This window comes from Peromyscus leucopus, chromosome 23, assembly GCF_004664715.2.
Source record: "Peromyscus leucopus breed LL Stock chromosome 23, UCI_PerLeu_2.1, whole genome shotgun sequence".
NCBI classification, from domain to species: domain Eukaryota; kingdom Metazoa; phylum Chordata; class Mammalia; order Rodentia; family Cricetidae; genus Peromyscus; species Peromyscus leucopus.
This window is the reverse complement of record NC_051082.1, coordinates 22,134,772-22,151,778: the sequence shown is the minus strand read 5'-3', so window position 1 is coordinate 22,151,778 and position 17,007 is coordinate 22,134,772. Positions and strand designations below refer to the sequence as shown.

The 17,007-nt window shown below is 48.8% G+C and overlaps 1 protein-coding gene across 4 annotated transcripts in view; it reads right to left on the bottom strand.

The window, feature by feature from the left end:
- Positions 1-5,282: 5,282 nt before the first annotated feature.
- Caln1 (calneuron 1) overlaps positions 5,283-17,007 on the bottom strand; it is a 490,142-nt gene continuing 478,417 nt past the window's right edge. For 3 of the 4 annotated variants that reach the window (XM_028870138.2, XM_028870139.2, XM_028870140.2), the window contains one exon: positions 5,283-6,171. In XM_028870138.2, the coding sequence (XP_028725971.1) occupies positions 6,044-6,171 (128 nt within the window). In that variant the 3' untranslated portion in view covers positions 5,283-6,043. The remainder of the gene's footprint in view (positions 6,172-17,007) is intronic. The other variant, XM_028870141.1, reaches the window with a different exon arrangement.

Sequence of the window (17,007 nt, the reverse complement as noted above, 5' to 3'; positions counted from 1 at the left end):
ACACACAGCTGCCTCTTGGGGACTCATGTCACAAAACCAGCTACCACCCCTGAAGGATGCCTGCCACACACAGGACTTCTCAGCCTTCTCTATTGGAGATGTATCTTTCCCTGGCTCCTACCAGCAAGGATCCTATTTCTGGTTCTCTTCCCAAATGACAGTGCTGTATCCCCTTTGGCTTTTCTACTCTGCTTTCTGGCTCCTGTTCCCAGGTCTCAGAGCCTCGGGCAAAGCATGCTGGGATTGGCAGGGATCAGCATCCACCCAGAGGAGGTACTTGCCCCCTATTGGAGTCCACAGAGCTTGTGGCTAGGAACATGTTGATGGGCAGTGCCTGGCATTACATCCCCTGGATATTCCCAAAGTAGGCCAGATATACAGGGTCTAACATCTATCAATCAGCCCTTGAAAAACTTTCTGTCAGGTCCAAGGATGGAGCAAACATCCCAGGTGAAATCTGCATTCTCTGAAACATTCTTTCCTAGTTAGTCTGTGCTTTCTGGGAAATTCTAGTCCCTGCCTCCTTTCAATTAGATACTCCCCCTCCCTATCCCTACTCCTGTGTGTGTGTGTGTGTGTGTGTGTGTGTGTGTGTGTGTGTGTGTTTTCACACATAGCTCAGTCCAACTTGTTTTGTAGAAGAGGCTGACCTTGAACTCCTATTTCAAGTTCCTGCACCTCCCAATTGCTGGGATTATAGGCATGTCCCATTCATTACCCCTGCTTGCATAAATTCCAAAAGAACTGTTTTGGAAGCCAAGACATTCCACCCAAGGAAAAGGTTGACACCAGATCATGGGGATCCTCAGTTGACAAACTAGCCGAGATAGGAGCTGGGCAAGTAATGTTGAGGTACAGGGGGCTGTTTTTGTGCAATTGGAAAAAAAAAAAAACAAAAAACCCTGATTTTTCTTTCCCCTTTGAGTGGGAAGGAGTCTCCTTATAATAGCTCATGCTAGTCTGGAACTCTGTATGTAGCCCAGGCTTGCCTAGAACCCAACTATTTAATTCAGACTGGCCTTGAACTTGCTCCGCAATCCAGGCAGATGTTGAACTTAAATCCTCCTGCCTCAGTTGGTCAAGCGCCAGGAATTACAAGCATGCTCTCCCACATCTGACTGAATCAACCATTCTTTGTGGTACTTTAAGTTTGAACCAATATTAAATATAAACCATTGGTGTTAACGCGACGGTAATGCATTTGCAGTGAGCGTAGGATCTGAGGAGAAGGCTTAGTTAGCTGGTACACCTGTCCCCTTCCTCCAAACCAACTGTGTGTGGCATGGCCACAGAGCTGAGAACAGTCCCCTGAGTGTTAGTCCAAGTGCAGATGGAATGAAGCTAAGCAACTGTGACATTTACATGATCGTGGGGATGGGGACTGGGTGAGGTGGCCTAGCTTCTCCTCTGTTCTGTCCTGACTATGAATAATTCAAGTGAAAAACTGAAATGGCTGCATAGCTCTTCTATTTCAAATGGATTTTCTCCTCGTGGAGGAGGGGAGCCAGGGAATCAATGTGGAGGGAAGGAAAATGGCCTTGAGTTCTGGACTCTCAGCCCTGTAGGGCATCCTGGAAGAGGCCAGTGGAAAAAATACTGATCTGAAGTTGTTTGGGATGGATGCTTCCCAGGAAATGGGGTTCTGTGGTCCTCCAGGTCATAGAAACAGTATGTGCCAAAGTCTAGAAGATTCATCGGAGCTCATCTGTATCGTCATCATAGCATTATATAAAAATAAGGACCCTTTTCACAAGAAGGTTCCAGACTCTCTGTGTATCTTAGGTAACAGGGTAGATAGGATAGCGGTGGACCTTTAGTGATATAATGTAGGAACATGACCTAATATGCTTTGAGGTACAAAACTTAGCACTTTCATCAAGGGCACACAAGGAAATAGTTCCACATATGACGCACAGCCAGGCATAGCCAAGTCAACTCAAGCCAGGAGGCACCCCCAACAGTCACCGTGTTCATCTTCTGATGATGCCTTAATAGGGTCCCAGGGACACTACCAGTCTTAGATTCAAAAACAATGTACACAACACTCTTTGATTTATGACCTGAGTCTGGACTTGAGCCCATAGGAGGAGAATGTAATAAAAGCCAACTGTTCCTCTCCCTGCTCTTAGATTTTTCCAATCACTTTGAGAGTCCACTGGCTGGGACTAGCAGCTGGGGGGCGAGGCGGGATGCTCTCCTCAACATAGGCTGCCTTCCCTTTTCTGATTCCACTCTTTCAGATACTAGACCACTTGTCATGTAAACTTTGAGATAGGTGCAGATATGGAAGATGCCTAGTAGATGTCCTGGTCTCTGCATATACGTCACCCAGAACTTCCTGCCATCACTGAGCTTGCCCGAGAACTCCTGAGAACCACAGTTCCCCTAAGTTCCTATTACTGGCTTTCGGGAAGGAGAGTCTCCACAGGCAAGCAAGCAAATATTTTTAAAGATTGCAAGCTTAACATGTGTTTGTGCCTGCCCGATGATGGAGGGTGGTTTTATTCCTCCTATATGTAGATAATCTTGTTCTGGGAGGTGAGATAAAGGGTAGATAGAGGTGAGGAGGCTACCCACACAGGGCTTACTCCTTTGCTCCTGAGTTGGGGGAAGGACAAGTTTAAATACAATAGGAAAAGGCAGGGAAGTCATGCATACTCTTGGAGGTTAATTCCCCATCTCAGCAAGAGATGGATTCTGGGAGTCAGAGTCCAGGCAGGTCGGACCTAGAGGGTTCTTTAAGAAAGCGTTCCCTGTGTTTGTACCTTGGCAAACTCGGGGTGGATGCAATGTTTCCATGGCAACCTCTTATAGACACATGGAACTTGCACACATTCTGGAAGCCATTGTTTAACAATTCCAGGGTGGAGTTCCGACCGGGGATTCGGTCTACATCCGGGACAGTGAGGGGACAGCTTGTTTGAAGGTTACAGGGTTCAGAATCAGCTTGTCTTTCCGTCGCAGGTCAAATGCTGTCCTAGCATCTTTCATTCATGGAGATCTGGGGGCTGTGGAGCTGAGCTGGTAGCAAGAATGAGCCAGTCAACCGAGGCACCCCATGGCTGGGCAGCCTCTATCACGGATTCCTAAGTCCTGTCACAGGCAAGGCAGCAAATCGTGAGGCCCCCGCCTCTCCAAAGACGGTGCCTCGGGTGCACATCGATGGCTTTCCTTGAGCATGGGAGGCAGAACTTTCAGGAACCACCAGCCAACCAGCTCCTTTCCAGTTACTGTCGTGAGGATGTTGGGTGGCCATGAACCTCAGGGTAGCATTTGCATGAACAGACCTGGGAGTAGGGCTGCCTGGAAAAGAAGCCCGACACCCTAAATAGGTCAAAGACAGGTAATACAAGCAAAGCAGCTAGAGGGCAGGTCCACCTAAGCACACTCTCAGCCCCCTGAGTCTAAGGGACGGGATGCCACTAGACCTGGTTTCCCGCACTTCTGTGTTCAGACGCTGGGTGCTTCAGATGAGGAGGCTGCTGGGGGGGCTTAACTTCTGGGCCATCGGAGAGAATCTGATGGCTTCTTTCCTGTTGTTCCTTGTAGGCAATTGGGAAAGACGCATGAGTTTTGTTTTTTGTTTTGTTTTTTTAAAAGAGGGGATGCTCACACCCTTGTAGGGAGCAGGCTTTTTTTTTTTTTTTTTTTTTTAATCACATCTTGCTCATTGCTGAAGGAATCTAAACTCTTCATCTCTGGAGGTCAGCCTCCTTCAGTATGGGACAGATGTTGGAGGAAAGCAACATTTGAAGAAATCTTTATGTTCCGCATTGGTAGCTAATCTCAGCTGCGGCATGGCATCTGCTCCCCTTCGGGTCCTTAGAGTCCTGCCCTTCTGGATGCATTCGCCTGGTTTCTTCTGTATGCTCCCAGGAGGGTGCAGTTTGGAGGTTCAAACATCAGCAAATGATAGGGAAGCATGCCAGCTATGTTTGCCTTCTGCACACATCTGATAGAGAGAAGGCAATTGCCCCAGGAAGAGACGAAGGGAAGGGGGTAGGAAGTTGTGCAGTGTATTAATATTCTGTGTCTCTATCTGTTCTAGTTCAGGAGTCTGGTCCTAAGGGGACCATGGTGACTCAGCCTAGGGAAGAAACAGAAAGGGTAGGTTTGCAGAGGGCACCGTAAGAAAGGCAGGCAGGCTGCTGCCTGGATGTGCCAGACTCCAGGCAGTTTTATGAAGTGACTCTGTGCCCCTGTGGGCTCTTGGGACCTCCGACCTGCTCTTTCCTATGCTATGGCTCAAACCTAGTTTGACTTGTGCTCTTGGTGTATACTCACACCCTACAGTGGGAAAATATCTACAGCTGCCCTCCACATCACTGCATGGAGCGCTTGTGGGGGTGAACTAGAGGAAGACCCTAGAAGGAGACCTTGCGTGATCCCAGGCTAAGAAGGCAGTAAGGAGGGAAAAGAGATGGAAAGTAGGCTAGAGGAATATGCATCGCACCAAAAAAAAAAAAAAAAAAAAAAAAACCCTACCCAGCTGGCTGCATGGAGAGAGAGAGAGAGAGAGAGATCCCAAAGCTGCTGGCGCCTCAGTGTAGCTGGAGGTTAGCGTGAGGAAGGCGAATCAGGGAGCTTCCAGCTGAGATCCGAAGAAGCAGAGCAGGACAATTTCACTACAGAAATAAAGACTCGGGCTCAGAAAAATACAAAGGGATTTAGCACATCTACAGATGACAATCCATAGATGACAAGCAATCTGACCACTCACGCTCGAAATTCATAGTGAATCTAGTTTTACTCAAAGAAAACAGACCCCTGACATTGAGTTCTGTGATCTGGAGCCAAGTCTCTGTCCCATCAGCCACGCCCACTGACCTCTCTCTCTCTCTCTCTTTTTTTTTTAATGTGTCATTGGCACAATCTGAATATTATGAGCTAGTAAGCAAAATACAGCACGTTGATCCTTCTTTTCTGCTCCAGGTTCTAGGTCTCTCTCTTTCTCTTAGTTGGGGAAAGACTCACTAAGAAAGTCCGAGGTGAGGGGAGAGTTAGATGTACACCAATCTCAACTTACAGATGTTGTCTAGTATGGTGACTCAGAGGGGCTCTGTTACTTCGGATGCCTGGGGTGTGGGCCTCCTAGCCCCAGGCTCAACCCTACTCCTACCCCGGCTGTTTTACCCTCTGCTCCCAGGAAGCAGGGATGGGCGTGAGCTCGAGGACAAGTTCCTGTTCAAAGCAAGCAATTAGGGGAGAACGGCATCACACATGGAGAAGTCTCTCGTCTGTCTATGTGTTTGGGTTATAGACACACCCAGGTTATGGATTTATTTTTCCTCTAATGGTGGCACAGGCAAGAAAGCTGGGAGCCAGGCTCTCTGCAGATTCCAAGATGCTGGTGCGGGATGGACTTCAGAAAGCCGAGTGCCATGGAAACCAACTGAGAGCGCCCCAGCTCTACTAACAGGAGTCCTGTAGAAAAGGCAATAAGAATAGTAGTGACTGCAAGGAGCTGCGCCCTGCTTAATGGCTTGCCCCCTCATGCCTTGGGGGGAAGGGTCTCCACGGGGTGGAGGAAGGAAGCCAGGGTGAGATGGAAAGTTCCCCTTTCTGTAGCAACCCAGAAGCCAACCTCAGCGGGGAGTCTCTGTGGATCCCTGGGTTGAAAAGAATTGGGGCGTGGATGGAGGTGAGTGTTGTTCACACCTGTCTTTTCTTTCTCGCTCTCTGGTGCCACCACGATTACCTGGATGGCTACTGGAATTCCAAGACGAAAAGAAAGCAGTATTTTTTTCCCCCTTCGGAGTTGCTACTGGCGGTTGAAGCAATAATTGAGAACTCCTGGCTATTTATTGCATTGGGAGGAAACAAAACCATGAAAGCATTGAAGACAGCCCTTTAGTGTCCCTGCCAAGGAGATGGAGTTGATCCGTGACCCCGGTTGCGCTGCAAACTTGAGTTCTTTACTAAACAGTACCAACACCTGCATCCATCCATAGGTCCAGATCTCCCGTGTGGAGGAACAGAGTCTGCCCGCGGGGCATGCACATGCGCGGTGAACTGGCAACGCGGTGTAGCTGGTGCGAGGCTGTTACTCCATGCCGCTCCGCAGGATCTGGTTGGCTGCGATCAGCATGACGCTTATGATGAAGGCCATGGCGAAGGCGCATATGAGGCTCTTGCGGACGCAGGTCTGTCGGTTCTGTTTCTGTGAATGAACTGGGGTCAGGGTGGAGAGGAGAGAGAACAGAGAGGTATCTTGAGACAGGTTGTATGTTTTCCATATGGCATAGACTGTGACTGATCTAATCGGGTGCCGTTCCTTGGGCATTGCCTACCTTGTTTTTTTGTTTTGTTTTTTGTTTGTTTGTTTGTTTGTTTTTGAGACAGAGACTCTTAACCAGCTGGGAACTTGCCTAGTAATCTAGGTTGGCTGTGCAGTGAGCCCCAAGTGACCCACCCATCTCTACTGCCCCAGTACTGGGATTACAAGCGCACACCACCACAGCTAGGTGAAAATCAGGTTCTCATGCTTGCAAGCATTTTACCAAACTGAGCTGTCCTCACAGTGTTCTTTTGGAGACTCAATTACCTCTCCCTAGTGGTACCAGTTGGGGACCAAGTCTTCAACACAGCAACATCACAAGACACCTCATAGCTAAACAGGACACAAGGGGTGGGTGGGCAGGGGGTAGGGTGAGGTTGATACAAAAGGGATTGTCTACTTCATTGTAGACAATCACCGAATCAGGTCTCTGGGAGTTCACATCTTAATAAGCTCTTCTAGGGTTTGTGCAACTTTCAGTTGTTTTGATAGACCTGGGTGGAGGTTGAATTGCCAGAGACAAAAGAGGTGTGTGTGTGTGTGTGTGTGTGTGTGTGTGTGTGTGTGTGTGTGTATGTAGTGTGTATATGATTTATGCGTGAGGTGTTGGGAAACATGGTCTTTCAAATTCAGATGTTAAAGAAGATTAGGGACTTGGGATAAGGCTTGACCAGGAGAGTGTCAGCTGTGCGAGTATGAGGACCTGAGTTCGAGCCCCAGCACCCACATTACAAAAGCTCGCCATGATGGCAAACACTTGTGGTCCCAGAGCTGGAGTGGGAGAGACAGGCAGATCCTGGAGCCCACTGGCCAGCCAGCCCAGCATACTTGGTGAGTTCCAGACCAGCCAGGTGCATCAGGCATCCTGAGGAGCAATACCCGAGGTGGACCTCTGGCCTCCATGGACTTGCACACGCACACAACGCACACATACGTGCACACGTGCACCAAGAGGACTGGCAAAGCCAGGTGGGGTGGTGCACTCCAGTCACGCCAGCTACCTGAAGGCGGTCCGAAGAACGGCGACTCTGAGATGTGATTTGGCTCCAGGGTGAGACTCTGCCTCAAAACACAACCACAAAGCATTCAAACGCAAACAAACGAACAGGGCTGACAGCATGGCTCCATGGGTGAGGTAGCCTGTCATCAGACCTGACCACCTGAGTTTGCTCCTTGAGACCCACATGGTAGAAGGGTGGAAACTGGGACTGGAGAGAAGGCTCAGCGGTTAAGAGCACTGGCTGCTCTTCCAGAGGTCCTGAGTTCAATTCCCAGCAACCACATGGTGGCTCACAACCATCAATAGTGAGATCTGGTGCCCTCTTCTGACACACAGGCATACTGTATACATAATAAATAAAAATAAATAAATAAATAAATAAATAAATAAATAAATCTTTTAAAAAAAGGGGTAAAAACTGACACCCGAGAGCCGGCCTCTGATCACCACAAGAGCGACACCCCACATCCCCCCTCAACCCCCAACACACACACACACCACTAACACAGTAAATTAAATAAGCAAATAAAGAACGTTTAAAAGAAGCAAATGGATAGAAGACTGGAAAGAGGAATGGACCAGTTAGGCCCCTCAAGAACATGAAGCCCAGTGTCATACTCCAGCATCCCCCACCATGTTGGAACTTCCCCGAACCCTGTAGAAAGAACAGACTATGAAGAAGAAGGAATCAGGCCATGCTTCCAAAGGCAAGAAGAGCTTTCCCTGGAAGAAATGATCCCAGGGCTTGACAAGGACTCTGAAAATTACTGTCAAGCCAGATTCACAGTGAGCCTGTGCCACGCCCCCTACCCCCCCCCCCCAGCCACCATTCTGGCTTCCTCTCCAATTGGCCAAGATTCTTTTATTTTTTTTTTTGGCCAGACTTTCCTAAGTCTCATCTTGTTATCTTTAATCCTCCTGGATCCACCAGGCTTGTGCTTCCCTTGGGTGATTTAAGAGTATTTTTTGTGGTTCGATTCTCCACTTACTGATGAACTCCGGGTTTTAAGTTCTTAGCAGGGGGAGGAGATTTTGCTCGGTGTGGGGATGGCCTGCTTCTGGGAGTTGGCACACAGGAGAAGAAAAAAATGCCAACTCTTGGAGAGGGCAAAGGAGATGAAGTTCAAGAAGAAAAGGATGGGGCGGGGGTGGGGGTGTAGCTCAGTGCTTTCCTAGCATGCCCGAGACCCTGGGTTCCATCCCCAGCCTTGCAGCCTTAAGTAAGGTGGCGGTGTGCACCCAGGAGGTGGAGACAGGCAGATCAGATGTTCAAGGTCATCCTTGGCTACAAAGCAAGTTCCAGCCCAGCCGGGGATACCCGAGACCCTATCTAAACAAGCAACGAACCAGCAACAAGAAACGGAATGGAAATGTGCTCGTGGCTTGTTGAGGACCCGCTAATGTATTCTAGGCCCGTGCCTTTGTAGAGAATGTCCTGGCAGACTCCATTCTGAGGGTTTGCGGAAAGGTTCGGCAACAGAAAATGCTGTGGCTGGTCCAAGTGTGTGTGTGTGGGGGGGGGAAGGCGTCCACAAAAACCTTTCGTTTTGAAGGATACTCAGGAAGCAAAGTGACAGGTTACATACAGGCTTTTATCTGTTAGGTTAAGGTGTGGCTATGAAATGTGTGAACACATGGCCCCCTGCTGGTGGTGCTGTGTGGGGGACGCTTCCGGAGATGGGACTGAGTCACTGGGGAGTGGGGGGGTGGAGGTGGGGCGGGGGTGGGGTGGGGGGTGGAAATTGAGGGTTACACACAGCACACTTCCTGTCATGGGCCCTCTGTTTCCTGATCCTGGCCTACCTAAGCAAGGTCTTCACGCAATCAGTGACCGAGCTGCCTCGATCCCAACCCCCACCCCGCTGATAGACTGTATTAAACTATGAGACCAAACAAATCTTCCCTCCCTTGACTGGGTTTTGTGAGGATTTCGGTCACACAGATGAGAAAGGTGACGAGCAAATCCCAGCAGGGTCCCTTCCACTTTGATCTCCGAATCCTTCAAAGCACAGGGAAGGGAGAGCTAAGAAGGGCCCCGGAATCCAGACAGGCGTGTCCAACCTTTTGACATTGTGAAATAATGCTGTCCTCTATAAAGTTCACGCTAGACAACTGTGCTTTTTTTTTTTTTTAATCACGTGCCCAAACAATACAATGCTTTAACTAACTTTACAGTTTTGTGTTGGGCTGCATCAGCTGCAAGCCGGGGCATGCCAAAGTTAGAATGATGTCAGAGAAGCTGAGGAGACCTTCTAGAACATTCTGAGGCCATAAGTAACTTGGAAGCAGAACTGAACTGAAGCCTGTAAGTCCAACTTAGTACAGGGTAGAAGATGGTTTTGCAGTGAATCTGGACATCTCCAGAGAACAGAAATTGTATGGTAGAGCAAAAATAGAATGTCTTTTGTGGCTGAACCTAGCACTCAGTTTCCCTGGGCCTCAGTTTCCCTATCTATAAAATGGGGATAATAAGAGTCAACTTGGGAAGAGACTGAAAGGCAGAGAACTTCCAAGGATATTGCTTGTGCCCAATTCACACTGACTCTCCCCTTTAAAAACCCAAGTTTGTTTATTTCGTATATGTGGGCGGGCATGTGTGTGCAAGTGTGCAAACAACCACCTTGGGTATCTTTCCTCAGGTGCTACCCACCTTCTTGTTGAGATAGGCGCTTGCTATTTAGGCTAGACTGACTAGCCCTTGTGGTTGGAGTCGCTGCCTTGGCGCCATTGGGGTTACAGGTGCCACCATGCCCTGCTTGGTTCACGTGGGGTCTGGGGATGGAATTTGGGCCCTTACGCTTGCAAGGCAGATACTTTATAGACTGAGCCCTAGATTTCATGTCCATTTATTGAACATCCTCAGTGAGTTGGTTACTGTGTTTACTTTATGTGTGTGGCGTGCACAGACTTGGATCTCACGCTGGCTGGGTGTGGTATCTTTCGGTAGATGCAGGGCCTCCAGCGTCAAGCAGCCCAGGCCCAATGTGACAAATAACAGAGATGGGATTTGAACCCATGCTTTGCTCTGCCTTGCAAGTTCAAAACCTCTGCATACCCCCGCCCCCACAACCTTCTGCTTGCTGACAGCAAAGAGGTGTCAAACACTTGGTGTGGCTGGCAGGCGCCTGAGCCGGGACTTGATTTATTTTCTTGAGACTCTCTTAAGGTCATTGACAATTTTATATTTGCATTGCATTATATTGGATCAAATAAATATGATTTATTCTTAGTGTATATTCCTTTCTTGTTGAGTCCTGGGCATTGAACCTAGAGTCTCGTGTATGCTGGAGAAGTGTACTACCACTGAGCAACAGTCCCACCCCTGATTCTTTAATTTTTTCCTTGTGACTGTTGTTTTGGAGACAGTATCTTACTATGTAGCCCAGGATGTCCTTCAGCTTGCAGCAACTGAGGCCAGAGGCTGTCACAGCCTTCCAGAATGTCTGGAATTGAGGTATAAGGCAACTGGCACATTTATTTATTTACCCATTTTGCTTTATTTATGTGTATGCCTGTGTATACCATATGGTTGTGGGTTCCCAAGGGGGCCAGAAGAGGGCACCAGATCCCCTAGAGCTGGAGTTACAGGGAGTTATGAGCCACTCAGTGTGGGTGCTGGGAACTGAACTCCGGTCCTTTGCAAGAGCAGCTTGTGCTCTTAACCACTGAGCTGTCTCCCCAGCCCCTTACTTTATAGCTGTACTTACCAAACTTGCTACGTCCCCAGCGGGCTTTGAACTCATCATGTCTCTCAGGCTGGCACTTAGGAGCTCTGAGAAAGTCTAAACTGAACCTCAGTTTCCCTTTCTGTAAAAGGCGCTAACAGTAGGAGCTCCAGGCACTGAAAGAATTCATTCAGAAGCTGGGGACATGGTTCATTCCATAAAGTATGTGTCACACAAAAAGGACCTGGATTGAATGACCCAAACCTATGTAAAAAGTTGAACTCCATGTTCACATGCTTGAACTCCCAGTACCAGGGAGGCAGAGACAGGTGGATCCCCAGGGCTCACCAGACAGTCAGTCTAGCTGAATTGCTGAGCTCCAGGTGAGTTAGAGAAACCCCCATCTCTATAAAGGTGAAAGTGAAACCTTAGGTTGACCTCTGGCCCACACACATGCATACACACATGCATAAAACTTAAAAATAATGAAATAGGCTGAGCAGTGGTGGCACACACCTTTCATCCTAGCACTCAGGAGGCAGAGGCAGGCAGATCTGTGAGTTCGAGGCCAGCCTGTACCAGAGTGAGTTCCAGGACAGCCAGGACTACACAGAGAAACCCTGTCTCTAAAAACCAAAACAAATAAATAAAATAAAATAATGAAGCAAAACCAAATCACTACAAAGATTAATGAGGTGTCCCGACTGAAATCTATGCCCTACCATAAATTGCTAGAGAAACACCAGCCTGCCTGCTTGTCTCCTCTGGAGCCAGAGGAAATGCCTGCTTGTTTATTCTCCAGTTCTGCAGCTTCGGATGCAGAGCTGAGCGCATCTCAGATGCTCCCAGGTCTCCTTGGAGCTTCTGACCATCACCAATTCTTCCTGAACCACCGCTAGGCTCACCTTCCCATTGCCCTGTTTGGTGTGCGGCTCCCTCCCTGCTCGCTACCTGCAATCCTCCTGTGCTGGCTGCCATCCCAGGAGTCGCAGGCTCCTGCTGCCCCACTCAGCAGGATACACCTCATCTCCCTCCTGATCCCTTCTTGCTGACTTCCCCTCATCTCTTCCCCTTTCCTCTCCTCCCCTCCCCTCCCCTCCTCTCCCCTCTCCTACCCTCTCCTACCCTCCTCTCCTCTCTCCTACCCTCCCCTCCCCTCCTCTCCCCTCCTCTCCCCTCTCCTACCTTCTCCTCCCCTCCTCTCTCCTCTACTACCCTCTCCTACCCTCCTCTCCCCTCTCCTACCACCCTCTCCCCTCTTCTACCCTCTCCTACCCTCCTCTCCCCTCTCCTACCATCCTCTCCTACCCTCTCCTACCCTCCTCTCCCCTCTCCTACCCTCCTCTCCCTCTCCTACCCTCCTCTCCCTCTCCTACCATCCTCTCCTACCTCTCCTACCTCCTCTCCCTCTCCTACCTCCTCTCCCCTCTCCTACCTCCTCTCCCCTCTCCTACCCTCCTCTCCCTCTCCTACCCTCCTCTCCCCTCTCCTACCCTCCTCTCCCTCTCCTACCCTCCTCTCCCTCTCCTCCCCTCTCTCTCCTCTCCTCCCCTCTCCTCCCCTCTTCTCTCCTCCCCTCCTCTCCTCTCTCCTCTTCTCTTCCCTTTCCCCTTTCTTACCCTCCCCTCCCTTCTCCCATTTTACTGTGGTGCTGGACTGTTGAACCTGGGGCCCCACACATCTTAAGCAAACTCTCTGCTACCCAGCTCCCTCCTTTATTTTAATAACCCAACTCTTAATATCGACTTATTAATCTAACTGCACAGTTCACACATCAAGAACAAGACACTTCTAAAGTTGTGTAACCATCATCCCTGTAAAACACAGGAACATTTCCATCACTCTAAGAAGACATCCAGTATGCATTAACAGCATTTATCATTCTCCTCTGTCCCCAGCCCGAGGCAACCACTGACCTTTCTAGTCTGATGGATCTGCCCGCTCCACATGTTGCATGGATAAAATTGCAGGATGTAGGACTCTTACGTCTCCTTCTGCTCATTTTACACACTGGAGGTTTCTTTGTGGGATGGGCTGCATCAGCATTTCATTTTTTAAAATTTTGAGACAAGGTCTCATGGAGCCTAGGCTGGCCTCATACTCACTATGCAGCCAAGGATAACCTTGAACTCCTGATCCTCCTGCATTATCAGGCATGTACCACCATGCCTGGCATCATTTCATTTCTTTCTACTGATTAATAATATGACCTAATACATTTTTTATAAGTTCATTACGTAGGGGCATTTGGATGGTTCTGATTTTTTTTTTTTTTTTTGTCTATTATGAACATTTGTATACGTGGGGTTTTGTGTGTGCTTGTGTATGTGTGTGTGCAGATGTATAGGTGCTTTCTGTTTGAGGGTGTGTGCACGTGTTCACGTGCACAAGGAAGCTCCAAGTTAACACAATCTCTTGGAAAACGTTTTATCCACTGACCCATCTCCACAACCCCCGTGTACGTATTTTTGGGTAGCCATGCCTTCTGAGTTCCCTTGGCTATAAACTTGGGCATCAGATGGCTCTTTTATATATTAATCTCATGTTTACTCTTGGAGGAGTTGGCTCTGTCAGGGATTGCCCTCTTATAGATTGCTTTTCTGTCCCTCTTCCCATTATATTTCAAGTATTCTTTTTAGTAACCGACACATGAGGCAAGGAAGTGGTCTGCAGGAGGCTGATGCAGGATGTACCACTAGAGCCGCTCATTGTTCATCCCCACCCCTGCCCCAAACTTGCTAACCACCCCTGATAAACCAACAAACCCTGCCTGCTGGCAGGACCTGGCTTTGCAAGGGTTTGCTTTAGTGATGGACTGTCTTTTTAACACCAGTTCACACAGCTCCACGTGGTAAGTGACAGGGGGTGGCTCTGGGATTCTTCTCTTGGAGACAGTGATCTGCATAGACAATAACACTGGCCAGCTGGGCACCTATGGGTCCAGTGAGTGTGTAATCCCTTTGCTTCAGTGTGGATGCTGGCAACTGGGCTGCCTGTCTGTAGAGGCGATGGCTTGGGAGCGAGGCGAGCCGACTCACGGTTCTGGTACAGATCTTCCACACTAGCATGTCCAGTAGGAACTCTGAGGTCCAGGAATGGGTAAAGGGAGGGGCTGAAACCACTTCCAGCTCTGGTGATCCTCAGGATAAGCCAGGGCCAGCCATCCAGTTTGGAAGCTCTAATTGCTTCCAGATCCCTTGGGTTGGATACTTGATGAGTCTCCTGTGGTTTGAATATAAGATGTCCCTCATAGGCACATGGGTTTGAACATGTGGCCCCCAGCAGGTGGAGCTGTTTCAATTTGGGGGAAACTGTGGAACCTCCTTCAGGAGGTGGAGCCTTACAGGAGGAAGTGGGTACTGGTGAGAGGGGACATGAAGTTCGGAAGCCAAGCCCCACTTCCTGTCTACTCTCTGCTTCTCGGCCCATCAAGACGTGAGGTGTCTCAGACACAGGCTCCTACTCACATGAACCCTCCCCCCCACACACACATCCTGCCTTCCCCACCATGATGAACCACGCCTCTTCAAACTGTGAGATAAAATAAGTTGCTTCTTGTCAAGTGTTTGATCACAGCACGGAGTAAAGGAATAGCCGAGTCTATGAAACAGGCCCTCCACACAGCCTAAAATGGAGCAAACCGAAAGGGAGTTCTCTTTTCCTTTAAGAAAGAATTTATTCAAATTTATGCACCCGTGTGTATGTACAGATGTGCAGGATGTCAGATCCGCTGGAGGTGGAGTTACAAGTAACTGTGAGCTGCCCCCAAACTCAAGAGCAGCATGTGCCCTTAACCACTGAGTCATCTCTCCAATTTTTTTCCATTAGATATTGTGTGTGTGTGTGTGTGTGTGTGTGTGTGTGTGTGTGTGTGTGTGTGTGTGCATGCCTTTGCATCCAGGGGCCAGAGATCCCTCAGAGCTAGAGTTGCAGGTGTGCCTATGAAGCCCAACTTGCTTTGGACCTAGGATCTAAACTTCAGTCCTCATGATCCTGCAACAAGCATTCCTAACCATGGAGCTATCACTCCAGCCCAGAAAGGAATATAGAAATATATATATGCCTTGATGATATTAGGTGCCACCACCAGATGAGACCTGCGGGTACTGATGGAGGATGGAGCTGTAGGGAGTGGACTAAGGTTGGTGTTTTAATGATGCTTTTGTGGAGAGCAACCTCTACTTGTACAATTAGAAGCTGGTTCACTTTGTACCACAAAACCTCACTCTCCTTCTCTTGGCTTTCCTTCAGACAGCTGTGCCTTGCTTCTGAGGGTCCTACCCTGGGCTCCTGGTGTACAGGTCAGGCATGGTGTTGACCTTCCAAATATCTTTCCCTTCCTTTGGATGACATCATGTATACTCTATATCTGGGATCCGTACTACTCCGTGGGATGAGACTCTCAACCCCAGTGTCCTTCCCTTCCTTTGGATGACATCATGCTTACTCTGTATCTGGGATCCGTACTACTCCGTGGGATGAGACTCTCAACCCCAGTGTCCTTCCCTTCCTTTGGATGACATCATGCTCACTCTGTATCTGGGATCTGTACTACTCCGTGGGATGAGACTCTCAACCCCAGACTTCACCTTCTACCCCATCCCAAGCCAGAAGGGTCAAGAATGGTGTCCACAGCTCCTGGTTTGTCTGAGGTGGACACGGGAGCCAAATAGGTTTGAGAAGGAGCCCTTTTGGGGGTGAGGATGAGTCCTGGAAGGGGGAATCGTGTTAGCTTCCGAGCGTGGCCAAAAATGAAGCCAATAGAAAGGAAGGGAGAAGACAGAGACAGGGAAGCAGAATTGAAGATGAAGGAGGAGGAGGGAGGAGGGAGGAGAAAGAGAATGAATATTGAGGAGAGGAAAGATAAGGAAGAGGAAGAGGAAGAGGAGGGAAAGGAGTTGTTTTGTACACTTATCAAAAACAATTTTCTGGCTCTTTGGTATTGTAGAATCTCTACTGGTTCTCAGAAAAAATTTCTACAAGGTTGTAGAAAGTCTAGCGAGTCCCCACACAGAATAAAAACTCCTTAAGTTCCAACTGATGCCCTAATCTGTTTTCAAAAGCCGCCTTCTAAGCTTTCCACAGGCTACCAGCCTCAGCTCCTCATTGACCTCCTCCTCAAGCCAAAGACTTGGGTTTTATTTCAGGAAAATCCATGGGCAGGCCAGCTAGGAACAGATGGTGTGGGTGACATCTTGTGCCCTCTTCATTTGGATGGCCCCAAAGGATCCATAATGAATTCCTAGGTGACCAGGCAGCTTGCATGATCCAGGTGAGCACTTGATGGCCTGACAGGAACATTGTGACTGCAGAAAGGATGACTGGTGACCTTGGACCTGACCACAGAATTCTCTCTGACCTTCCACAGTGCCTCATGTTTGTATCTAAGCATAGCTACTATTGCAAAATCCTCGAATTGAACAGATAAGAAAAAAACAAAACCCAGAAAGGCCAAATGCCATGAGAATCACACAGAGTGTTACATGTCTCCTCAGTGTGACTGTGCTGGCTAATATCAATTATCACCTTGACTGGATCTCCAGTGAGCCAGCAGGCAAACCTCTGGGCATACCCATGGGAGAGACGATCTTGATTGGGTTAATTAAGGTAGGAGGAGCCCTAAAAGTGGGCGGCACCATTCCCTCGGCTTGGATTTGCATGAAGAGGGGAAAGCTAGGTGACCAGGGGCATCCATTACTCCTTGCTTCCTAACTGCAGGTACAATGTGTCCAGCTGCCTCATGCCTCTGGTACCTGGGCTTCCTCAACATGGTGGACTATAGCCCAGAACAGTGAGCCCAACAAACCCTTTCTCCCTTATGTTGTTTGGGTCAGAATATTTTAATCACAGGGACAGAAAAATTAACCAAGACAGTGGTCAAATGCCTGACAGAAAGAAAGGAAGAAAGATTAATGTTGGCTTAATGGCTTCAGAGATTTCAGTTCAGTCTCTTGGTCCCACATACATGGGCAAAAGATTATGGTGTAAGAAGTAATGGCCGAGGAGAGCTGTTCACATCACATCATAGCTGACTAGGAAGCCCAGAGTAAGACAGGGAGTGGCCA